The sequence below is a fragment of the Equus przewalskii genome, unplaced genomic scaffold (assembly GCF_037783145.1).
Source record: "Equus przewalskii isolate Varuska unplaced genomic scaffold, EquPr2 ChrUn-13, whole genome shotgun sequence".
Classification (NCBI taxonomy): Eukaryota; Metazoa; Chordata; class Mammalia; order Perissodactyla; family Equidae; genus Equus; species Equus przewalskii.
In genome coordinates, this window is record NW_027228750.1 from 3,319,457 (window position 1) to 3,344,776 (window position 25,320).

General features: G+C 46.0%; 1 protein-coding gene across 8 annotated transcripts in view; it reads left to right on the forward strand.

The window, feature by feature from the left end:
• Positions 1–25,320, forward strand: part of IGSF3 (immunoglobulin superfamily member 3) — a 92,448-nt gene that overhangs the window by 36,301 nt on the left and 30,827 nt on the right. For 4 of the 8 annotated variants that reach the window (XM_070608127.1, XM_070608132.1, XM_070608128.1 and 1 more), the window contains 4 exons: positions 14,446–14,823; positions 16,750–17,160; positions 22,307–22,696; positions 24,013–24,072. In XM_070608127.1, coding sequence (XP_070464228.1) covers positions 14,446–14,823; positions 16,750–17,160; positions 22,307–22,696; positions 24,013–24,072 — 1,239 coding nt within the window. The remainder of the gene's footprint in view (positions 1–14,445; positions 14,824–16,749; positions 17,161–22,306; positions 22,697–24,012; positions 24,073–25,320) is intronic. The other 4 variants (XM_070608130.1, XM_070608134.1, XM_070608131.1 and 1 more) reach the window with 1 other exon arrangement.

Here is a 25,320-nt window from a genome sequence, read left to right on the forward strand (position 1 = left end):
CTGTGGAAGGCTCCTCTGCTTGGCCAGCACAACCCTGTGCATCTTCCAGAGCTGGGTTCTGAACTCCTCCTCCCCAGTTCTCTTCTCTGGGGGCTGCAGAATCCGTCTCCGCCTCCACGGTTCCGTGTTATGTGTCTGTGCTTCTGCCACCCCAGTAAGAAGGAGCAGAGGCCCACTGCTCACTGCCTGTCCACGGCCATGCTCAGAGCATGTTCCTTGAATTGAACTGGAAAAATATGCGACCCAAGGGCTGCCCACAGAGGAGTACTAAGTGCGAGAGACTGAACCACCACCACCACCGACAACAGTGAAAGTCAAAGCTGAGAAGGAAGGAATGGCCGTGGACCATTGTTATAAGTAACAGGTGCTTGGGAAAATCCCCAGAAGCAGTGTCAATGCACTTGACTTTTAGTTTTCAGTTGAGTGTGGACATTGGTGCTTTATTAATGTTTTAGACATATTTTGGGGTGCCTTGGCATCCACACTCAAAGCAGGGGTGGCCCCCTTTCCCCGTGGTCCCTGCTGCCCTGAGTGTTGTATGCCAGGTAATGGAATGCAGATGCCCATCTGGTCAAGTTTGGCTGGACCTGGGTGGGATGAAGTGTGTATCACAAATGGCCCCAAGATCTACAGCTTTGGAGGCCTGGGTAATAAAAGAGTTGCTCAGCCACTGAGGTTGCTGTCTGGGGAATCTGCACCGAGAGCCATGGCAGGGAGTTGCAGGTGAATGCAGTGGCAACAGTAGGCATACATGAGCTGAATGCTTGGAACACAGAAACTGTGGCTGAGTAAAGGAATCTCATCTCGGAAGAGTGGAGTGATGCTGTCCTGAGGACGTGGCCTGCGTCCAGCAAGTTTTCCAGTTCTGGGCCTTCCAAGGCTTAGCTGTGCTGCAACCCATACTCTTGGGTGGCTCTGATCTCCCGCAGTGTGTCATTCCTCCCCGTCTCCCCCCCGCATACACTTGAGCTAGTTGATGGTGCTCAGCTTCGTGTGATTATCCAGCTAACATCCAAGAGGACGACCCACACGTGTGTGGAGATGGCCGCAGTCGAGGAGGCTGATTTTCTCTGCTTCCAGCCAAGCTGCTTCCGTCACTGTTCAGTGCAGCCACCCCCAGCTCTCAGAGCCACCTCCCTTTCATCACAGGAAGCTAGCTGGGAACCTCTGGAACCAAGTGCAAGTGTTCAGGGCTTTTCCTAACCTTGGGGAAGGGGACACTTGGAGCCAGACCCCTGCTGGACTCGTGGGCTCATTCAGTCATTCATCAGAAACGTTTACTGGGGGATCTAAACAGCCCCAAGCCCTGAGCTCCATTTGGGGTATGAACAGGAAGGCACACAATCGCTCATCGTCCACTGATTCTTCCACTGAGAGAGCCACAGCATGCCTCCGGGAGGCAAGGGGATGTGGAGAAGGTGGCTCTGGCCAGCAGGGCCTTGGGGGAGTTGGGAGAAGAAGGAGTGCTTACCGAGCGGCGAGCTGGAGGGGCTGCACCTGGAGTAGCAAACTGCTCTGAGGCCCCTCTGAAGACCACCCATTCAAAGCTCTATGTCCATTGGCAGCCAGGCAGCCCCCATGTCAGCTCTGTGTCTCCATGGCCTGGGCATTGGGAGACAGGATGAGGGGATGTTGTGTTGAGGAACACAGCGGACTGACTCCTTGTGAGCTTCCTGAAGCCAGGGCCTCCCCTTCGCGTCCAGGTCGTGTTCCTGAGGCCACTGGAGAAGCCCCTCCAGGTCATCTGCATCCCCTGCTGCCCCAGCCAGCTGACATCCTGATGCTGCCCCAGGAAGCCCTTCTGGCATTTTTCAGGAAGGACCTGGGCTTCATGTCCTCTTCCTGGGGCCATGAGAGCCTTGAGGGGGACACAGACAGAAGTCCACCAGCTTCCAGGAGGACTGAGTGTGACAGAAGCTGAGGAAAAGTTATTCCCCTTGTGTGGGGAGGGTGGTGGAGGCCAGTTAAGAGACTGTTTTGAAATCCAGCAGACTCCTCTTGACCAGACTGAGAATCTGGAGAAACTGGGGCATCCTAGGTCCAGAGATGCAGCCTAAAACAGTGGCAGCAGCAACAGTTATGAAATGTATGTTTGTGAGAGGGAATAAGGCATCTGCTGGTTCTGAGTGACGGTCCTTTTACTGGAACTGACTCTAAGCTTGTGGTTCCTAGGCCACTGGACTGGGCAGGGGAAGCTGTGTCAGGAGGCTGCCCTCTTATTTAAAGGAATCAGCCTGACACTCAGCCCATTTCTGTCATCTTTGAAACCGAATGGAAGGAGACAGTGGTCAGGAGATCTAGGGTAATTACAGGAAGAGCGTTTACAGGCAAGTAATCTGATTCCATCTTTTAACTTTTTTCCCCTCCAGAAATTAGAAGGCAAATGTTGGTACTTATATTCAATTGTAAGGCTTTTCCATTGGATTTGCTGCCTCGAATCTTGGTGGAGTTGGGGAAAGGGTCTTAGGGTAGCCATGGGCATGGTTGGTTAGGGGAGGCTACAGGGCTCCCCCTGGTGGCCTTTCCTTTCAGATGCTGCTTCTGTTCCATCCTTAGGATGGAGATGAGGGGGAATGAGGTGAGGAATATGAGAGGGTGGGTAGGACTCTGGTGAGGAATATGAGAGGGTGGGTCGGACTCTGGTGAGGAATATGAGAGGGTGGGTCGGACTCTGGGGCGTTCTCCCTGCCTTTTCTGGAAAAGGAGTAGAGGGTGTGGCAAGAGGTGAGTGACAGAAGAGGAGGAACTGAGACAGAAGAGCAGGGAGGTGTGGTCTTTTGGGCTGGTCCTAATGCCAAGCATGTCGTGAGATGAAAGAGCTATGGATGTGCTGGAAGTGCCCAGGTCTTACCTGTGGTTTAAGTGGGCAAGGAGAGAAGCTGGAGGATTGTATAAATTCCAGTGAGGAATGGATGAGAGGTAGGAGGCGTTTCAAAAGAGAAGGGCTTGCTCGTTATAGCAAAAAATAAAATAAAATAAATAATTTAAAATTAGAAAGAACCTAAATATCCATCCATGTGGGAAGAAATAAAGTGTGGTGTAGCCCTGTGATGGAATACTATACAACTGCCTAAAAGGAAAGAACTGGAATTATATTTAAACTCAAAAATATTGAGGAGGGAAACTGAGGAACATGTCTGTATGGAATGATAACGTTAATGTTAAAAATTGCTGAACAATACCATATATTTTCGATGGTTATGTATATCTGTATGTAAAAGTATTTTTTTTAATCTGGAGTGATGTATCCCTAAGTCACAGCAATACCAGTCCCCAGGTAAATGAGGGGAAGCAGGATTGGGACTGGTACTCAGAAGAGATTGAGGGCTTGTAATATTTTAATTAAATTTTTTAAAAATAAATATGTTAACTTAGGTAAACAGTAGAATGTTTAAAATATTTTTGAAGTCCTAGTGTGGCAGTGCTCTGAGGTGGCGGCTTCAACATTCAGTGGTGAGTGAATTAGGCAGCAGCTTGGAAGCAGGGGCCCTGCCCAGGGGCTCGGTAGCTAAATACCCCGATGTAGGACAATGAGGCAGCCTGGTGACTCAGGGTGCAGAGGTCACCGAGATCAAAGTTGGGCTGGGATGAGGTGAATCATTGTGTTTGCAGTCTTTCTGCTGGTTCTGTAGCTGCTAGTGACACTTTCTTAGAAGGGACATCAATAATTTAACATTTATTAATCATTGTCCTTAGACCAGCACTATTTTAAGAACCACTGGGGATTTAAACAGAAAAAAAAGAGGATGAAAGACTGGATGAGTGATATTTTTGTCCTTGAACTTAAAACCAGGCCAGGCCCTCATGTTGTCTCGCCTGACTGTTGATTTGGTCTCTTTGCCTCCAGTCTTGCCCTCTGCTGTGCCGTCCACTTGCCACCGAGTGATGATTCAGAACCCTAGATGTGCTCTGTGTCCTTCCTTACCTCTGCTAGCCTGCTTCTCACCTGCCCTGTCTCAGGGGAGGGGTTTGCCTTTCTGAGCCCTTTCCCACTTGGCACTGATGCACCCTCCAATCGTGTGACACGAGAGGCCTTGGCAAGCTTCTTGTACATCCTGGAATATATGACTAGGTTTTTGTGTGGCGTGTATTCCCCTCACATCCTTCAAGACCCAATTTAGATGTCACTACTTCTGTGAAGCCTTTTTGGGCCCATTTCTCCTTCTGACAGGTCTTAACTTTGCACCTCACTGCTGTCACATCCCATTGTGTAATAATAATTAGTTTTTTGTATTTCCTTTGGGGTTATCAGCTTGGGATACAACTATGTCTTACTCCTCTCCCCTTCACAGTTTCTGGCCTGATATTCCTCGTATTATAATAACACTCAAAAAATGTTGGTTGAAAGTGTGATGTATGTCTCAGTTGTCTTTGCTGTGTAACAAATTACACCAAAACTCAGCAGCTTGAAACAGCCATTTTGTTGTGCTCACAGAGTCTGTGGGTCAGAAATTTGGGTGGGCGGGGCAGGGACGGCTTCTCTCTACTCCATGATGTCTAGATCCTCGGCTGGCATGATTCCAAGGCTGGGAGGTGGCCGGCAGCTGAGGCCTGGACTCACATGAGGGCTTGTTCACACACATGGCTGGCAGGTGGCGCTGGCTGTCGATGGCGAGCTCTGCTGGGGCCCTGGACTGGAGCGCCCTACCTTGGCCTCTCCCTGTGCCTTGGGCTCCCTCATAGCATGGCAGCCTCAGGAGGGTCTAATTTCTTAGACACTGGACACCAGAGGGCAGAGTGGAAGCTTTGTTGCTTTTTATGACCTAGCCTGGAAAGTCGCAGTGTCACAAGCCTGCCCAGATTTAGGGAAGGGAGTAAACTCTTGATAGCATGGTCACATTGCAGAAGAGCATATGGGACAGGAGATAGCGTCCCTGCTGTGTTTGGAAATGCAACCTGCCGTGGTGGGTGGGAGACATTAGTTCCAGAGCTAGAGCTAATGTCAGTTACTTCCACTGCTGCTACTGTAGTTGGTGGCCTCCTGCCTACTGGGCACTTATCATGGGCCAGGTACTCAGAGTTTTAAATGTAGTAATTCATTTACTCCTTCAACAACACTATGAAGATTATATCACTTTGCAGGTAAGGACACTGAGGCACAGAGAGGTTAAGTTACCAGCAAAGGTCTCACAGCTACTGCCCATGCTGTGAGAGGTCAGGGAGGGGGAAGATTCCAGAATTAGCTTTGTCCTTCAGGTCTGCTGCGTTGTGGCACCACATATATCATGTGGTGATCGATGGCTGTTTCAAGGGATATTTTTGATGGAAGTAAGGACCCAGATGCAGGTCCTTGTGCCCATGGTGTTGAGAAGCTGAGTTGTCCTGGCTCTGTGGCTCTCCTGTGTGTGTGGACCTTTGTTCAGCTTCCCCTGGAGGGTGGTGACACTGACCTAGTAGGGCCCTTCTTTATAAAAGTACTTTTCGTAGTGTAGCATCTCCAGCCTGGCGTCATTGACTCCCTCACTCCTTTCCTCAGGCTCTATATCTGTAAGGTGAAGTCAATAAGAGTATAGACCTCATAGGGTTGCTGTGAGCATTAAAATTTGTTAATACACATTAATACATGTAAAATGTCTAGTACCTGATTGGGGCCAAGCAAGTGCTGGCTGTCATTGTTAGTAAGGGCCAAGCTTTGTGTCTGTCTGTCGCCGGGTCAAGAAAGGGGTCAAACAAAGGAGCTTTTAGCTCACACCACTTCTTGCCCTCTCTTGGCTGAAGGCTGAAAAATGAGAATCCACAGACCTTGTTACTGGAGTGGCCATCTTGCCTACTCTCTCTCTGGAGCCTTTATGTTCTATGAAGCACTTGGTTGGCCTGGTCTCCACCCCATGGTGGGTCTGTTAGGCATTTTTAACTTATTATACAGATTGCCCATCATAGTCTTCAGGATCAGGTTGGCAAGAAAACCTAGTGGGTGGCTTATCATTACTTATCACTGTGGGGGACTGGAATTGGCCACCCCAAGATGTCTCTTTGGCATGAGAAATATTTTGGGCTGGTTACTTTTAAAAAAAACTAGACAGGAAAGAAACTCTGAAAAGCACAGTTTACTTACCCTTTGTTAAGATAGATTTACATTTGTAAGGGAAATCTCCATCTGTAAAGGTGTCTCCCTCTCTGTACCAGAAAGAAGGGGGGATGACCTTATCTCTAGAAACTCTTATCAATGTGGAAGGCAAGCACTTAAATCTGCTTAATAACCTTACTCTTATTTACTGTACTTGTTTGGTAACCTCCAGTAACTGACTCCCCCCACCCCCAACATCCTCCTTTGTCTTTAGCTGGAGATGATATTTAAGGTGGTGGTTTCAGCCATTTTGGCGAGTTGCTCAGCTTGCCTGAGGCTCCCCCATGTATACGTGTTATAAAGCTTTGTTTAATTTTCTCCTATTATTCTGTTTCATGTGAATTTAATTCGTTCTCCAGCCAGAAGAACCCAGAATGGGTAGAGGAAATGTCTTCCTCCCCTACATCACCGATATTCACCAAGCACATTCAGTATGAGCCACAGACTAAGAACACTATTAGCCATGTTCTTTGTCATAGAGAAAGTGACTTAACCTTGAAGACCACTCCCTGGTCTGGTAAATGTGCCTATAATGAAATCAACCTCATGTAGTTGTTGTGAGAGTTAAATGAGATGATGTGTGAAGAGCAGGTAGGACAATGCTTGACACACTAAAGTGCTGATCAGTATCATCATTTGTCTTCATTTTAAAACAACATATACTTGATTATTTTAAAAAATGGGAAAACAGATAAAAGGAAAAGAGAGAGGGGGAAAATCACCCATATTCTCACCACTCAAAGATCCAGCCCCAATTCACCAATGTTTTGTTTGCTCATTTTTCTAGGTACAGTATTTTTTTTTAACATAATTTTACTGCATGTGCAGTTTTGCCTTTTTAACCAAAAGTTGAACATTAATGTTCTTTTTAATGCTCTTGTACTTACAAAGGTGTTTCCTGTTTTTAGATTGATACCTCACGTTGGTAGAAATAAAATGAAATTTTAAAATATTCATTTGGTGGCTTTCACAGTATTGTTTAATTTCTAGGGTTACCTGTGAAATTGATATATGGTACATGACATTATTGCCATTTTACAGATAAAGAGATATACTAGTGTGGCTGAGTCACAAGTGGACTTTGTAACAACTGGGTGGGGAATGAACTTGGATTGTAGAGGCCACAAGTGGCAGAGTAGGTGTGGAATGGTGAGGCAGATCCTTTTAATGGGTTGACATGCTCAATCATGCATCTTGAACGTAGAAATTGGATCCTGTGCCTAACGATGTGGGTCTCTGAGCCCAGGCATGTTCCAAAAAATGCACAAGAAGCTGGCTTTCACAGGTGCTGTGGCCCCTCCCTGCTCACTAACTCCTGAATCATACTGCCCCTAGCCAGGTTTGTCTAGGACTCAGCACAAAGGAAAAAGTGGGAGCATCTTTGGATAAGCAATATCTTGAAAAACTAGTTAAGTAATCTTATGTGTTTGTTTATGTGACTGGGTACTGTCAAAACTAAATCTGAAAGGACCTGGCCTTTCCCACTGGCAATTTATTGTCTAAAGCAATGATTCTTAATTTTTTTCTGGATCTTGAGTCTCTCTGAGAATCTTTTGAAATTGCTGGACTGTTTTTCTAGGAGAACACACGCATGCATATAACACAAGTTTTTGTTCACTCTTAAGACCCACAGGTGTCTATATTAGTCATATATTGTTAAAAAACAAATTATCCCAAAACTTAAGGCTTAAAACAACAGTAAATTCTTCTCAATTTTATTGTAAACCTAAAACTGCTCTTAAAAAAAAAAAAGCCTTAAAGAAAACTTGATTGGAGAAGCTGTGTTCAGCTAAAGCAGTAATTACTGCAATTGTCAATAAAATTCTTATGCAGTTGGTGATAAAAAAAAACCCCGACCCCAAAAAACAGCAGTAAACATTTATTATCTTACACAGTTTCTGTGGCTCAGAAATTTGGGAGCATCTTAACTGGGTATCTCTGACGCTGAGGTTCCTGGGGGCGTGTAGTCAAGATGTCTTCTGGGGCTGCTGTCATCTGAAGGCTTTACTGGGGCAGGATGGTCCACTTCCAGGATGGCTCAGTTACATGCTGCTCGTTGGTGGGACGCCTCCTGTAGACCTGACCATAGTGCTGCTTTGATGTCCTCATGACATGGTGTTTGGCTTTCCTCAAAATATGCAGTCCCAGAAATCAAGGTGGAAACCCTGGTGTCTTTTCATGACCTAGCCGTGGAAGTCACACTCCTTCATTTCTACATTTCCTTTAGGTCACACAAGTCAGCTCTATTCAGCGCATAAGGCAAGGTATCGGAGGGTAACTTCCATGTAGGTGCACCACCCTCCTAGCACATTGATGCAGAAGTTCTGCTGACCCTGTCATTTAGGGTTTTTATACGGAGTTTCATTATATAGGTATGCTTGATCAAATCATTGGCTTTGGTGGTTGAGCTCAGTCTCAGTTGGAACGAAAGTTCCAACCCTCTAAGCAGGGCCAGCCCCTCCTTTGAAACTATCTAAGGGCTCACCTTGAGTCACCTTATTAGCATAAACTCCAGTATGGTCAAAAGGGGTTCCTTATGAGTGACAAAAGACAATCCTGTCACTCTGGAAATCCCAAGGGTTTTAGGAGCCCTGGGCCAGGAACCAGGGACAAAGGCCAAATATATATTTTTTATTATATCATATTAGTCAATAGAGGAGAAATTTTATGCAGCAATCAAACATTGTTTTTTTTTGGTTAAATTTTTTTCCCCTAAATGTGTACCTAGTACATACTCTTTGCACAGGACTAGGGGAAGGAGTAGTTTGAATTTTACATTTAGGTCTTTGCTCCATTTTGAATTAGTTTTTGTAAAGGGTATAAAGTCTGTGTCTAGATTCATATTTTTTTAATTTTTATTTTTGTAAAGATTTTATTTTTCCTTTTTCTCCCCAAAGCCCTGCGGTACACAGTTGTGTATTTTTAGTTGTGGGTCCTTCTAGTTGTGGCATGTGGGATGCCGCTTCAGCATGGCTTGATGAGCGGTGCCATGTCCACACCTGGGATTCAAACTGGTGAAACCCTGGGCCGCCGAAGCAGAGTGTGCGAACTTAACCACTCGGCCACGGAGCCGGCCCATATATAAACTTTAGAATTGGTTTATTGATATCCATAAAATAACTTGCTGAAATTTTGATTGGGATTGCATTGAATCTATAGATCAAGTTGGCAAGAACTAATATCTTGACAATATTGAGTCTGTCTATCCATGAACACAGAATTTCTCTCCATTTATTTAGGTCTTCTTTGATTTTGTTCATCAGCGTTTTGTAGTTTTCCTCAGATCTTGTGTATATTTTGTTAGATTTATACCCGTTTCATTTTTGGGGGTGCTAATGTAAATGGTATTGTGTTTTTACTTTCAAATTCTATTTGTTCATTGTTGGTATATAGGAAAGCAATTGACTTTTGTTTATTAAGCTTGTATCCTGCAACCTTGCTACAGCTTATTCATTCCAGGGTTTTTGGTTTTTTTTTTTTTTGTCAGTTCTTTGGGATTTATTTTACATAGACAATCATGTCATCTGTGAACAAAGATAGTTTTATGTCTTCCTTCCCAATCTGTATATCTTTTCTTGCCTTATTGCATTAGCAAGGACTTCCAACTATGATGTTGAAAAGGACTGGTGAGAAGGAAGATCCTTGCATTGTACCTCATCTTAGTTGAAAAGCTTCAAGTTTCTCACCCATAAGTATGATGTTAGCTGTAGGTTTTTTGTAGATATTCTTTATCAAGTTGAGAAAATTATCCTCTATTTCTAGTTTACTGAGAGTTTTTATCATGAATGGGTGTTGGATTTTGTCAAATGCTTTTTTTGCTTCTCTTGAGATACTCATGTGATTTTTCTTTTTTAGCCTGTTGATGTGATAGATTTTATTAATTGATTTTTGGATTAACTAGCCTTGCATACCTGGGATAAATCCTACTTGGTTTTGGTGTATAATTCTTTCTATAAATTGTTGGATTTGATTTGATAATATTTTGTTGAGGATTTTTACATCTATGTTCATAAAAGATATTGGCATGTAGTTTTCTAGTAATATCTTTGTGTGGTTTGGGTATTAGGGTAATACTGGCCTCATATAATGACTGAGGAAGTATTTCCTCTGTTTCTGTCGTGTGAGAGAGATGGTGGAAAGTTGCTATTTCTTCCTTAAATATTCAATAGAATTTACCAGTGAACCTATCTTGGCCTGGTGCTTTCTGTTTTGGAAGATTATGAGTTATTTATTTAATTTAATGATATGGGCCTATACAGATCATCTGTTTCTTCTTGTGTGAGAATTCACAGATTGTCTTGCAAGGAATTGGTCAATTTCATCCCGGTTATCAACTTTGTGAGCACAGAGTTCTTCGTAGGATTGCTTTGTCATCCTTTTAATTTCCACAGGATCTACAGTGATGGTCTCTCTTTCATTTTTGATATTAGTAATTTGTCTCCTCTCTCTTTTTTTCTTAGGTAGTGTGGCTAGAGGCTTAACGATTTTATTGATCTTTTCAAGAACCAGCTTTTGGTTTTGTTGAGTTTTTCTATTGATTTCCTGTTTTCAATTTCATTGATTTCTGCTCTGATTCTTATTATTTCTTATGCTTACTTTGGATTTAACTTGCTTTTCCTTTTCTAGTGTCCGGTCGCTTGATGGTGTTGTTGAGTTCAACTACGTCCTTATTGATTTTCTGCTTGCTGGATTTGTTCATTTCTGATAGAGGGGTGTTGAAGTCACCAACTATGATAGTGGATTCATCTGTTTTTCCTTACAGTTCCATCAGTTTTGGCTCATGTAGTTTGATGCTCCTTTATTATGTGTGTACACATTAAGAATTGTTATGTCTTCTTGGAGACAATAATATCCTTCTTCATCCCTGATAACTTTCTTTAGTTTGAAGTCTGCTCTGTCTGAAATTAATGTAGCTACACCTGCTTTCTTTTGGTTGGTGTTAGTTAACGTGGTCTATTTTTCTCCATTCATTTACTTTTAATCTATGTGTTCTATTATATTTAAAGTGGTTCTCTTGTAGACAACATACAGTTGGGTTGTGTTTTTTGATCCACTCTGACAATCCGTCTTTTAATTGTTTCATTTAGACCAGTAACTTTCAGAATGGTTACTGATAGAGTTGGATTAATAGCTACCATATGCATTATTATTTTTTATTTGTTGCCCTTGCTCTTTGTTCCTATTTTTGTCTTCCACCTTTTTCTGCCTTTTGTGTCTAGTCCTTTTTATGCAGTTAGACATAATACTTTGATCTTTTCTTTTTAAATGACAGAAGTGATATTTGCTTATTGCAAAGTAATTCAAAGAGTAAACAAATGTCTTAAAGTAAAAACAGTTATTTTAAAAAACACACCCAGGAGGAACCTTCTGCTGGAGGCTGAGAGGGAAGATGGAAGGGGCGGCAGGGTGAGGGGCTGCCTTGGTTGGGGGGGCAGGGGGCCTGTGTCAGTTTGAAGGCAGCAGCATGTGGGGGATGAGGTCTGCGCAGCCCGGGCAGTGCCAGGAGAAGGGAGTGGGGAGAGTGGGTATGGAATGGGAGTTAAAGGACTCAGAAGAAAAAGTTAATTTTTATTTCCATGTTAAGGTCCACTTCCTAAGAGCAGCATTATTTTCAGGGGTCAGAGGCCGTTTATGGAGTGGGAAGGAAATTAAGGAGATATTTAATAAATAGGTGCAGCTGAATGTGTGTGGTTAAAGTACAATCTAGTATTTGTTTATTTGTCCCGGCTGTTTATAACCTGCTTCCGGCTTAGACAAGTTATTTTGACCCTGACACCCTGGCTCATTCAGGCCACTTAACACTGTTTACCTTTCACGGGGTAATGTGTATGATCAAGTGCTTCTGTGAGGTCTGTAAATAGAATGCACTCTGGGTAAGCTCATTATTGCCTCACAATAGCCAGTATCTAATGGGCCTCTGCTGCTTTCTTCTGCCCATTCACAAGAGGGGAATGAAACTTTCTTGACCCAAATCCACATAGAGTCTTTGCAGAAGGGAGGAGCTTAAAGCTATTAAGAGCCTTAAATTAGGATATGTTCTTTAATTTGGGCACCTGGCTGGCACTCCATAGGAATAGACACCAGCAGTTCTTGACCCTGCTATGCTTTAGAATTTTCTAGATCCTAATGCCCAGGCTGCACCCCAGGCCAGTTGCATCGGTGAGGTCCAGGCCTTTGTTATTTTTTAAAGCTCCCCAGGTGATTCCAGTGAGAGTCCACGGTGGAGAAGTAGTGCCTTGAAGGAAGAGGCTGGCTCGTCCTGGCCTGCCTCCAGCCGTCTTTGCTGCGGGTGGGGGTGGCTGTGGCTGTTTTGTCATGGAACATTGCAGTGCAAGGAGACCTAAATGTTATGAATGTAGTTAAATTGTTTTCAAAGTTCTGCATTTCTGGAGTACTGCAAACATTTGTTTCAAATGTCACTATATATGTTTTTTTTAAATTGCCATAAAGAGTACACATAGTTAAAATGTTATACAGCAAATTCTGATGTGCTGAAAATAACTGATGAGCTGTCCTCTTGATGACCCTCAACATAGAGATGAATGCTGTCAACCAGAATGTATCACGTAAATTCACATCCTGCTTTGGTCTGTTATTTGCTCCCTTATTCCTTCCCCCCTTTTTTCAGTTTTCCTGCTCTTACTGCTGAAGCCAAGATGGGGTTCCATGTAAGATTTTGTTTGGCAGAAAAGGTTCTGCATGAATAAAAGTTTGTAAGCCACAGGCCTTTCCTTGTAGGGTCTGTTTTAAAGTCTGCCATTTTGCAGATTAGATCAGCTTGTTTTGAGGCGCAGACACCCCCAGGCTGGGTTTAGAGCTGCGTCTCACTAGGACTTGAGTTGTCCCGGCTGTTCACCAGCTGGACCCACTTCAGACAGGTTTACACTAGGGCAGCTGCGTTTCCCTTTTGGAGGGGGAGAGAGGAAGCTCTCGTGGGAGTGGGAGTGGGCTGCAGCTGTGGGGGGCCCAGAGACGGTGTCATTACTAAAGGCCATTGGAATGTTCTTGAACAATCACTGGCCAAACCCTGTCCTCTGTGGATTCAGAGCCACAAAAGTTCTGGCCGAAGGGCTCTTAGCTAGCAGCTCTTAATCGAGCACTAATTGTGGGCTAAGCCCTGTGCTAGGGGCTTTATAGGTGTTATCTTACTCAGGCTTTTCAGTAATTCTGTGAAGCACACATTATCATCCCCACCTTACAGGAGGAGACTGAGGCTGGGACAGGTTAAGTAATTTATCCAAGGTCACAGCTAATAAGTGACAGAGCCAGCATTGGCGCTTGTGCTGGTTCGCTCCAAGCCTTCTTAGAAACCATTTTGTTGATGAAGAGATCAAGGTCCAGAGAGGAAAAGCAACTTGTCCAAGATGACACAGCTGGTTCTAGTTCCTGGTAAAGCTGTGACCAGAACTCCCCTGCTCCTTCTGCCGTGCTGCCGTGGCCGGCTGCAGCCCAGGGGAAGGGCAAAGTGGTGTGCCCCTCCCACCTCCTCAGCGGCTGGCGCACAAGCAGTGTTGCGCTGGCATGGAATGAGAAATTAAACCCACTGTATTTCCCTGCCCCCTGCAAGTCTGCAAGGAGAGATTAAGAAGAACGTGGAGAAGGCAGGCAGAGGTGACCGTGGAGAAGCATATCCCAGCCAGAAGGCAGGGGCCAGTGCTCTTAAGGGCAGCCTGACTTCCTTGGTACCGGTGTGCCCTGTTGGTTCCTTCACTATCAGCGTGTGGGCATCTGGGCAACAGGGGTCTGCGTCAGCCCTTGCCTTCATCTTGGTGTGTTCTCAGCTTACAGCTGCAGCAGCCTGCAGGGGCCTCTCTCTGCCTCCATTTATGGAGGGAAGAGGAAGTAAGGAATGTTCCTCTGTCTGGTGTCCTGCGAGTAGCTCCATTTGAAAATAAAGGGTGCAGCACCAAAGAAAGGGCCCCAGGACTCTCCCCTACCAGCCTCTAATCAAGAAAGGAGTATTTAATTTCAGCCAGATTGCAAACCAGTTGGTTTTATTTGTTTTCATCTGGATTTGAGCCAAAGATTCAACTTTTCCTGCTCATTTCATTAAAAACTTTATAAACAGCATTAATAAATAGATATAAAACTGCCACATAAATGACAAACAGAGGGACTAAATGAAATTCCCAAGGGCCAGCCATTGAATGAGTAACAGAATCATGTCCTTGCACCATCAGATTCCCGTATATGCAAATTAGGGACAGTGCTTTACCACAGAGTGTTTTAATTAATATTTATAAATCAGTGCTGCAGAAAGGGCCAGTAAGCTATTTATATTGTTATCATGTCCCACAAATAACACTTTGAAGATTGCTGCCTGCTTTGCATTTTGATCTGAGAAATCAGCGAGTGTGCTGTATGTGTCTCCTCTGCAGGTGTAGTGTCCGCACAGCGGCAGGTGGCGGTCCAGGAAGGACCCTTGTACCGCACAGAGGGCTCCCACATCACCATCTGGTGCAACGTGAGTGGCTACCAGGAACCTTCTGAGCAGAATTTCCAGTGGTCCATTTACCTGCCCTCCGCCCCAGAGCGTGAGGTCCAGATCGTCAGCACCATGGACTCTTCCTTCCCTTACGCCATCTACACCCAGCGTGTCCGCAGTGGGAAGATCTACGTGGAGAGAGTCCAGGGGAACTCGGCCTTATTGCACATCACCGATCTCCAGGCCCGGGACACGGGGGAGTATGAATGCCATACGCCCAATACCGAGAAGCAATACTTTGGGAGTTACAGTGCCAAGATGAACCTAGTGGGTAAGGGGAAACTGTTTTCACGTGGCCAGTGCCCTGCCTGAGTGTCGTCGTCTGTTCAGACTGCTCTATCAAATTACCATAGACTAGGTGGCTTAAACAAAAAAGTATTTATTTCTCACGGTTCTGGAGGTTGAAAGTTCAAGATCAGGATGGCAGTTCTGGTGAGAGCCCTCTTGTGGGTAGCAGACTACTGTTTTCTTGTTGTCTCCTCACATGGCAGAAGGGGGACAAGAGAGCTCTTTGTAGTCCCTTTATAAGGGCACTAATTCCATTCGTGAGGGCTCCACCCTTAGGAGCTAATCACCTCCCACAGCCTCATCTCCACGTGCCATCACTCTGGGGATTAGGTTTCAACATAGGAATTCAGAGGGGACATAAAGGTTCAGTCCGTAACACCGAGTCACTTTTTTAATAGTCCAACTTTATTGGACTTAAAAAAAAAAACAACAAAATCTCCCCAAATGTTTTAGAGGTCAACAGGGAGCACAAGTGGACAAAGTTTGTGTGTTCCCTTGTAAATAACAAAAGGTTGAGGCTGAAACTTAAGAAAGATCTAATGCAGATGCGAAGAATTCTGAGGAGGTTAACTGACCCTCTAGCTCATGAAAGTGGATATGAAAGTGTAAGGCCAGGATGTTTGTGGTTGATAATCTAAAGAAATGACGTGGAAGGTGAAGCTTGTGACATCAGCTAGAAGAGGCAAAACGTCTCGGAAATGACAGGCGTTGGAGGCTCTGAGACACCTGGGGCTGCTGAATCAGGAAGTGAACGCAGCTGCGGGTCCTTGCTCAGACCTGGTGTGCATCTGTAGGTCCTGTGGCTCCATGAGTAAGAGCTGTGCACGAGCTGTCTCCCTCGGCCCTGGTGCTCCCTGAACGATAGAGGGAGCTTGAGCTAGAGGCACTGGGGAGATTGCAATGTGGATGGCGCTGGACCACAATGTTTGTCAAGGTGAAGGGTCAACAGTATCAAGGCTGCTGTGTTTTTCTGCCCAAGTCATAATTTCCAGGCTTAATTTATGATAATAAAAACAAGGATTGTTGACCCTTCACCCTGGCTAAACATTGTGGCCCAACGCCACCCACATTGCATCTTCCCACCCCCTCCTCCCCCAGCTTCCTTTGGTTGCTTTGCTCTCTCGGACAAGTCTGCATCCAACAGGAGGCCTGAAGATGCAGTCCTGAGATGGAAAGTGAGGAGACACACACTAGTTGCGATTGAGGGGGTGGTCCTCAACAGTCAGAGAGTGGGTGGTCTTTAGTCTCCACAATAAAATTCTGACCAAGGGGCCACAGGAGAAATCTCTTCACTTGCCTGAATTATCCCCATACGGTGGCTTCCTTCCCACGTGGACCACTTTGACACATGAATTATATTTAAATTAAACCTATTAAAAAATTGAAGATCCTGCTACTTTTCTTTAGCAAAACCTTTTTTTTTTTTTAAATAGCCTTCCTAGATGCATTGCTGAAGTCAGTTGGGGGAATACAGAGGGTTGGGTGTCTAGAGGGAGGAAATGAGGAAGTTGTGTAGAAACATCAAGCTCCCAGTTCCGGGAACTATTTCCTTTTGAAGATGAGTCAGAAGCCAAGTTAAAATATCTTGACGCAATACCAAAATGAATAGCAAAATCTTACTTGACCTAAAAGAAAACGCTTTTTACATAATATTTTCAGGGAGTTCGCTTGTACAAAATACAACTCCCCTTTTATCTGAGTATTATTAAAATGCCAAACAGATAGATGTGTAAGTGCCAAAAAATTGCAGTCCAAATCCAAACTGAAACTTCCCTCTGTTTCTGTGCCCTCTGGGGTCCCCTGTGGCCGTGCAGCGATGGCAGAAGGCTGCGTGGGCTGGGAGCTCAGCCCCGTGAGTGTGGGATTCTGTGCTTTGTGACTGTGCCCTTCGGATGTTTCTGTGTTGCAGTGATCCCAGATTCTCTGCAGACCACCGCTGTACCCCAGACGCTGCACAAAGTGGAACAGGACCCTCTGGAGCTGACGTGTGAGGTGGCCACGGAGACGTTCCAGCACAGCCACCTGTCTGTGGCCTGGCTCCGGCAGCGAGGCGGCGAGAAGCCGGTGGAGGTTATCTCCCTGAGCCGCGATTTCGTGCTTCACTCCAGCAGTGAATACGGCCAGAGGCAGAGCCTGGGGGAGGTGCGGCTGGACAAGCTGGGGAGCACCACCTTCCGCCTCACTGTCTTCCACCTGCAGCCTTCCGACCAGGGCGAGTTCTACTGCGAGGCCGCCGAGTGGATCCAGGACCCAGACGGCTCGTGGTATGCCATAACCCGAAAGCGTTCTGAGGGCACCGTGGTCAACGTCCAGCCCACTGGTCAGTCTCTTGTCCCCATTCTCTACCTGGTGGGGAGGGTTGTCACACACTGGGGCGGAGTGCAGACTCCTTCTTTAGTGACCTCTAATAAGCGTCTAGGTTTTCATGAGAAGTTACAGATGGCCCTGCCTGAGGACCAGAGGAAGGTGAGGGATGGATCAGGCCCAGGTCTCCTAAGGCCTGAACTTCTAGCGAGTCACAGAGAGGAGCCGCACAGACTGAATCCTGCTTATAGACATGGTTTCTTTGACCTACATGGAGTTTTACATTTTATTGAATTACAAACCCTGTTAAAAATTGGGAGATTTCACATAAACTGTTTGTGTCTCATACCTGGGTTCCCATGAGCCACAGTGGCCACCCCCTTTGATGACATTGCCTGTGTCAGGTACCAATCCTTTTTCATTTGTAGAAGACATTTGAGATTATGAGCTTTCCATCGTAGGTATAAAATGGTGAACTAGAGAAATTTTGGCTTATTATTTTTTAATGAATAATATTTCTTTGGTGGTTTATAATTTCCAAAATGCTTTGTCACATATTACTTCACAGTCTCTCAGAAGTTCTTCGAGGTGAGTGGTGATAGGGAAGATGCCAAGTGCAGATTGCTTTATGGTGGGGCCCCAGGACGTCACAGGGTGTGTTGTTGAGGCCAGCCCAGAGAGTGCCAGGTTCCACCGTGAATGCCTTCTATAGGGAAAGACCTGGAAAGGGGGTTCCCTGAGGAGGTCGAGTGACATGTTTATAGTTGGGGCAAGATGATGAACAGAATGTGAGTTGGGATTCTCCCTGACTCTTTGTATTATTCTCCCACAATCTCAGACTGCACTCTCCAGGCCCCCGAGTCCAGTCATGAGCTGAGAGCTCTTGTTGGCTGCCTTAGCTGGGCTGGGGCAGACTCTCCATGGCCCCTTAGTCCCCTGGCTTTGCTAGAGGTGGTCTTTTTTCTGTTCCTGAGGTGCAGTAAATGGCCCAAGAGCCTGTCTTTGTGTTGCTGCTCACCTCTGGTGAGGGGCTACCATTTTCCTGGTGAGTGAAAGTGAGGTTTGTGGGAGATGAGCTGGGGAGTCTGCGGTACAGGTGGGGTCCCCTCTTCAAGACCTGACTGTTGACCTCCCTATCTCACTTGCTACAGTCAGTGGTCTTGGTCTTTGCATAGTTCTTCTGCCACTGCTTCTTTGGCCATCCTAGAGCACTGTTTCAGACTTACCTACCAGTACAGATGCCTGAATCAGGTTCCTGGGTGGGACCTGGGAAGCTGGATTTCCAATCCATTTCCCAGATGATTTCTTGCACTGTCTGCGTCTTGTCAGGCACAACTCTAGAGGTAATAGGGCAGACATGATGCTCTGGAGGTCTAATGGATATGAAGGCTTTTATGAGAAGGGTTGGGCTCCTGGGTGGGTAGCACTTTACCTGCACTGTGAGACCCAGAGCATTTAGCAGCTTCTGGATCTTCTAGTACTAAGAAATCTATGGAAGGTGCTTTATTTCATATTTATCCTTTCCCTTCCTGGATGGTTTTAAGATCAGCTTCAAAAGTCTGAACCAAATTTTGTCTTAATGCTTTTAAATTAGGTTGCATCAGTTAATCTTCTTTATTTTAATCTTACCAATTTGGAATTAGGACTTTTTGAATTTGCCCCCCAAATGTATCCAGACTGAGCCAGCAAAGGGAAAACAAGATGAAAAAAAGTCGATGACTTCACTCTGTGTCCCTGTGCTGTTAGGTTCAGTGGCCGCAGCCCCAGCTTCACCCTTGTCTTAGTTCATTTCTGTAAACATTCAGGGAGTCTCAGCAGTGTTGAAGGTGTGGTGAGGGGCACTGGGGATTCAAAGATGACCACCACTTGCTCCTGCGCTCAAGGAACTTGCAGATGTGAAAGGCAGTGGCTAAGTGCTGTGATAGTGTTGCGTATAGAGTGCTCTGGGAACTCAGTGAATATGAAATGTTCTTGCAACAGTAGGTTTTCCTGGATGGGATAGTTAAGGCAAATCCAGGAAAACCAGCAAATTTGGTGACTTGAGCCAAGTCTTGAAGCTTGAGGAGACATCAGGAGGAGAAGCATAAAGGCATAAAATTGTTTGACGTGTTTGGCAAGCAGAGAGAAGTCAAGTATGAGTGGATGTTGAGTTCCGAATAGGAGAGATGAGAGGAGAAGGGGAATGCTGTAATGTGGAGCTTGGTCTGGATTCCGTAGACCAAGTGTTTTCAAGCTGTTCTTCTTGGAATCTTAGGAGCCCCTTAGAGGTGCTGAGAGGTTGCATGTGGGTGTGGGTGTGTGTTGGAGTGCAGGCATGCATGCCATGGGGTGCTGGAGGAAGGCATGTGAGTGTTCCCCCCTTGTGTAAACCAAATGTTTTCTCTGTTGGGCAGCAAAAGACATTGTATGAAGAAAGAAGTCCCCCCTCCTCTGCCCCCCTCCAAGAAAAGTTTGAAAACCACTGCAGCAGACATGGGGGGCGGGGGATGGATAAAGATTTACAAGCAGGAAGTGACACAATGGGGTCTGGATTTTAGAAGAAAAAACCATGGAGGCCACCTAGAGGTTGATTAAACAGCTTGGGTCTGAAGTCAAGAGACCAGGTGGGAAAGAGCTAATAAGGCCAGGGCTAGGTCAGTGGCAGTGGCCTGGAAAACAGACAATGAGTGCTAGAGACAAAAGGATGGGGAGCACTGTGGAAGGAAGAATCCAACTATGGGAGTCCTGAGGCTGGGGCTCTGGGTGATTCCTTGAACTGTGGCAGGGAGGGGGATAAGAAGATAATGAAGATGTGCAGAGTCCTGCTTGAAAGTCTGCTTCCCCATTAGTGGCAGCACTGGTTGTCTTTGCTTTTGTTTTTGTAAATTTTGGTCAATGAGGCCATCCTGCAAGCAGACTCTTATAAAGACGCTTGGTATATGAAAGACCCAGTGGGTCAGTGGACATGGAGCTCAATTAGAGGCTGAAATTGGGAGTGGTGAGGGCCCAGGAAAAGCCCATGGGGTCAGACTAGGAAAGGGCCCCGGAGAACAGCAGCAGTAAGAGGTGGTCAGAGGAGCAGGTCCCACCGTGAGAGAGAAACAGACTGGTCAGGCAAGCAAGAGGAGAAGCAGGACCAAAGGTGTCGTGGAGCCCAAGGGTGAAGAGCAGGTCCAGAGGCTGAACCGTGCCTGAGAAAAGCCTCTAGTTGTGATGGGGGCTGGGAAGTCATTGGTGACATTTGCTAGGTCAGTAAAGTGTGAGAGAAGGTCCAGAAGCCAAATTGCCATGAGCTGAGGAGTGAGGGGATATCGGAAAAGGCATAAATCAATTTCTAGAGGTTTAATCCACTGGGTATAGCCAAGGGCAAATGGCTATGCAGAAAGGAAGGTGGTACGCTGTAAATCAGGTGTCTTCAACCTGGGAACGTGAAGGCTTTGCCAAGCCACGGTGTGTTCCCACAAGTATGAGTCTTTGGCTGCCAAAAGAAGAAAGCCACAGTTGCAGCCAGGCTAACTCTGAAGAAATGGAAAGCTCTGAGGTCCAGGGCACCTGTTCACATGTCTTCACTGGCATTTCTGTGGAAGGGGTACTTTTTTATCATTGACGTTGAGGTATACCTTACTGTAATTTCGTTGATCAGAACCAGCATCTGGCAGACAGCATGGGCATAAGTCCCATGTGGGTGTGTTCATCTAGGCAGAGGGTGGTGCAATAAAACCTACTTCTTCCAACCCACATCTCCTAGGACTGGTCTTTGGGGAAAGGGAAGCTGAGGCAGCTGCTTTCCAATTGGCAGTGAGGCCCCAGTGTGGTTGAGTGGTTGCTCTGTCAGGAAGTTGAGATAATAAAGGAAGGAGCTACTTTGCTGGAGAAAATGGGTGTTTAGGGCAAGACACTGGCCCATGTGGGAGGGGAGGCAATGAGCCTGAAGACCAGGTGAGTCCAAAGCCAAGCTTGGGCTGGAGAACAGGAACGTCAAAGCAGTGCACTGATGATTCCTGTGTTTTCTCGGGGAAATGAGATTCTCATCTGCTTGAAGAGGCATGGGATGGGGGTGGGAATGGGCAAGCGTCTTGAAGATAGTGGTAAAGGCTTGGAAATGCCAGTGTAGGGAAGGCAGTTGAGGTTGAAGCTATCGAATCAACAAGGAATTCTAACATCTCTGCAATATGGTTTTCCGTCAGTGTTCTCTTTCGAAGAACAGGGCTAGAACTGGAAGGAAGAGGACTGGGGCAGTGGTTATGGGTACAGCCTGTCCTCCCCAAGGCTCTGTGGCTCACCTTTCCAGGACAAAAGTTTTCTCCAATGCTTCACTCCTTTGTCTTTTACCCCCTACTTCTGCTGTGTGTGTGCCTATGAGATACGATCACTGTCTTGTAGGATTGACAGTCACTGTATGCCATAACATGGTGTGCGGGTCATTGTTCGTGGCGATGCCTGATGACATACCCAGCTCTTTGAAGGGTGCTTGGGTTCATTTCCCCTTTCAGAGGTCATCTGGCTTTCCGGGGCAGTAGGTCTTGCCCGTTCCGTCTTTCTAAAGATTTGACCTGACAGTGGTAGACTAGTGAAAAGACATTAATTTTTGCTTTTTCTATGTAATTTTGTTAGAGCTTGTCTTACCTGTGTCTTATTTCCAGTATTCACTTGAGGGTAGAGAATGTATTTCAATATATTTTTTTTAGTATTTATTAGAACTTGGGTCAGCACCTAGGCCACTTGGTAATTTTGTCTCACAAACCTCAATGGGGTAAGTCCTATAATATCTGCTGAAAATATATGTAATCCTATTGCTTCAATGGAGTTCTGGGAGAATAGATCAAGGCTAGACCTTCTCGATCTGCCATGTCAGTGATGTTAGGAGTGATATTCCTCTTTGCTCTCTGGGGTCTAAGGGCATTGTAGGCTGCAGGCAGAGCCCCATGGGTCTTGACTGGGATAACGAGCCCCTTAGACTGTCTGGGTGTAGCCACCTTGGAGTTCTCTGATATTTGAGAATTACTTTGGGCCTTAGATCCCCTGGATGTGAGTTGGATTTTTCTCTCAAGATACGGGTGGTGGTAGCCTTTCCTGTAGTTAGCAGTGTAAGGAAGCATGGGTGATGGGAATTGGCTGATACAGTTTGGTAGCTGGGACCCTCATTCACCAGAATGCATCCGTTTTGTTATTTGTTTTCTCAGACAAAGAGTTCACCGTCCGGCTGGAAACGGAGAAGCGGCTGTACACGGTCGGTGAGCCGGTGGAGTTCAGATGCATCCTGGAGGCTCAGAACATTCCTGACCGTTACTTTGCTGTCTCCTGGGCCTTCAACAGCTCACTCATTGCCAGTATGGGGCCTAACGCTGTGCCAGTCCTCAACAGTGAATTCACCCATCGGGAAGCCAGGGGTCAGCTTAAAGTGGCCAAAGAGAGCGACAGTGTCTTTGTGCTGAAGATCTACCACCTCCGCCAGGAGGACGGCGGGAAATACAACTGTCGTGTGACAGAGAGAGAGAAGACAGTCACTGGGGAATTCATCGACAAGGAGAGCAAGCGTCCCAAGAACATCCCCATCATAGTCCTCCCCATCAGTAAGTGGAGAGCTCTGCTGCTCCCTTCCCCTCCCACTGGTCTGGCTCAAGAGCTAGCAGCTTTTAAGGCAGACAAGAAGAGCTGTGGCAGAGGAGAGGGCAGAGGAGGGGAGGGCAGGTGGAACTCAATGGTTCAGTCAGAGCTTAGCAGCCCCCCGGGCAGGCAGAGCGTCAGGGCTGTGTTTGCAGGCTGCAGAGGGGCCTCGCAGATCCGAGCTCTAGCAGCTCTGTGTGAGTGCCAGCTCGGCTTGGAGGAAAATCAGGAATCCAGGACAGCTGTTTGCTCCCATGTGGGAGTTAAGCCCCAGAAGAAGTGGGTAGATGCCTAACTTGAAATCTCACTTCAGAGAGTTGGTCTTTTACAGGAGGATTTTGAATCATAAAGCACATTATCAAGAAGGATTTGCTGTCTGGGTTTTTGGGGTGTAAAGGCTGGCATTTCCCTAATTATCTCCTCCTTATCGAAACTGTGTTTTTAAAAGTCTGTAGGTGGGACCCTTCAGGTCTCCTGGAGCATAGACTTAGAAAGCTTAGCTGATGTCTGAGGCTGCTTCGGTGGGCTCCCTGCCTCCACGTGAGCTGGCCAGTGTTGTCTGGGTGGGTAATGGTCATGGCTGGGGACGCTGGGGACCACCTTTGTTTGCTCATGTTGTGTTAATCATCCATAGATTCAGGATGTTCTCATTAATATCTCATTTCTCTCATAGTTCTGTTTTTAGTAAAAAGAGAATTAAAGCTTATAATGCCCTGATTTTAAATAAGATGGTGAAGTGTTTAAACTAACCTTTAACCTTTCTCAGCTGCTCAACTGTTCTTTCTCTTAGCCTTGTCATAATTCCCTTCACGTTTGTATTTACACTTCTACATTTTTAATATAGTTCTCTTCAAGTGTGAAGAAAAAAATAGACACAGGGGTCTTGCTGTTCTTTTTTCTCACCAACAGGATTACTTTCTTTCATCCTTTTTCTACAATTTCACACACACCCCTAATTCTCTTGACCCCCTTTTGCTTCTTTTTTCCCCCTGCAATGCCTAGCATGGTGCTTTGCGTAGGACAGGTGCTTGCTGAATATTTGTAGGATTAAAATTATTGACTTGAATGCCCACTCTCTTTCCTGTTTTCCTGTTGGTCTGTGCTTGCCGTAACCACGGACTCTCTACTTTTAAATCTGCAACTAATTCTTCATTGTTTTGTAAGGGTCCAGTGAAGGGCAGCCACACTGTTTCCTTCCTCTATCTTCTGTACTAAGAGATTTCCCCCATGCCCTTCCGAGAACTTGTTTGATGATCTGTGGCCTGCTGTATTGCTTTTCCAGCAGATAACTGGGTAGTTAAAGTCCCTCAGCACCACCAGATGCTGCCCCAAGGCCACTTGGGTAAGTCTACCAAAGAACAGCAATGATCACGTCGGTGATGGTGATTTTACCTGGGATTTGAAGGGCGCTTTTCCTCTTAAGATCCCAAAGTGCTTCTGCATATATCATCTCCTTCTCCACCCTGACCCCTCAAGTCCCCAGAGAGGCTCACATGATATCCATTCTACAAATGAAGAAGCCAGAGCACCAGACAGGGAAGGGGCTGAGCTGGGTCCGTTAGTGGTTGAGCTTGCATCGCCTTAGAAATATTTGCTTCTAACTCCAGATCCACTGCCCTGCGCTTGGCCTGTGCTACGTCATCAGCCTCCTGGTTTGGAATTTCATTTGTGGATGTCTACACAGATTCTCATTAGTTCTGTCCTAGTTTTCACTTAATCCAGAGTTTTAGATTGTCGGCTGCCTTTTCTCAGGCCTGAGCGCACTTGCAAACAGTCTGAACGGGCAGTGCAGCTCTGCGCCTGTATCGGCCTTTGCCTGGGCTGCCAGAGTGGTTTTTCCTCTCCTAGTTCCACATTCCAACTGTGCGGGTTTTCCAGGCTCGCGTGAGCCACAGAACACCAAACAGCAGCCCTTGTAATAAACAGGCCAGGGCTCATATAAGAGTCCCCTGGGGTGACACTAGGGGATGAGAGTGACACCCTCCAAGTCAATCTTCTGCTTGAGGCAAGCAAAGGGATTTGTCCCTTGATGCTGAAATTGCCCTTTTAATCCCTCACTTTGAATTCATAGTAGTACGGATGTCTTTAATTCAAAGAGGAACAGTGTTATTTTTAAAGATGATGATGCAGAAGAGTTACCTTATCTGCTCTCAGTGTTGTGACCCTGAGAAGTAGGAACTATTGGTATCTCCATTTTGCACATGAGAAATTGAAGCTTGTTTAGGTTAAGTAAGAACCTCAAGAGTTAGGAAGTAGTAGACTGGGCCTCGAGCCCTCTGCTTGCTCCAAATCCATGTTCTTAGCCACCTGTGCTGTAGATATTGGCTCGCAGGAGCCTCATCATCTCCATGAACCATGTTGATATGGCTCCGGGGAGGTTGCCCTACTGGGAAAATTCCTATTCCCCACCTTGTCCAGAACCCTTTATTCACATGAAACAAGCCAATGCAGAATAGGTAGCAGGCGTACTTACCACAACAAGAGCTACACGCTGGGGTTCCATGCTCATCTTTGCCTGTTTCTGCCTGTGGGGAAAATACAGGGGAGAAATTCATGGATTGATTCAAATGCATGGTTATTTCCCCTCGGT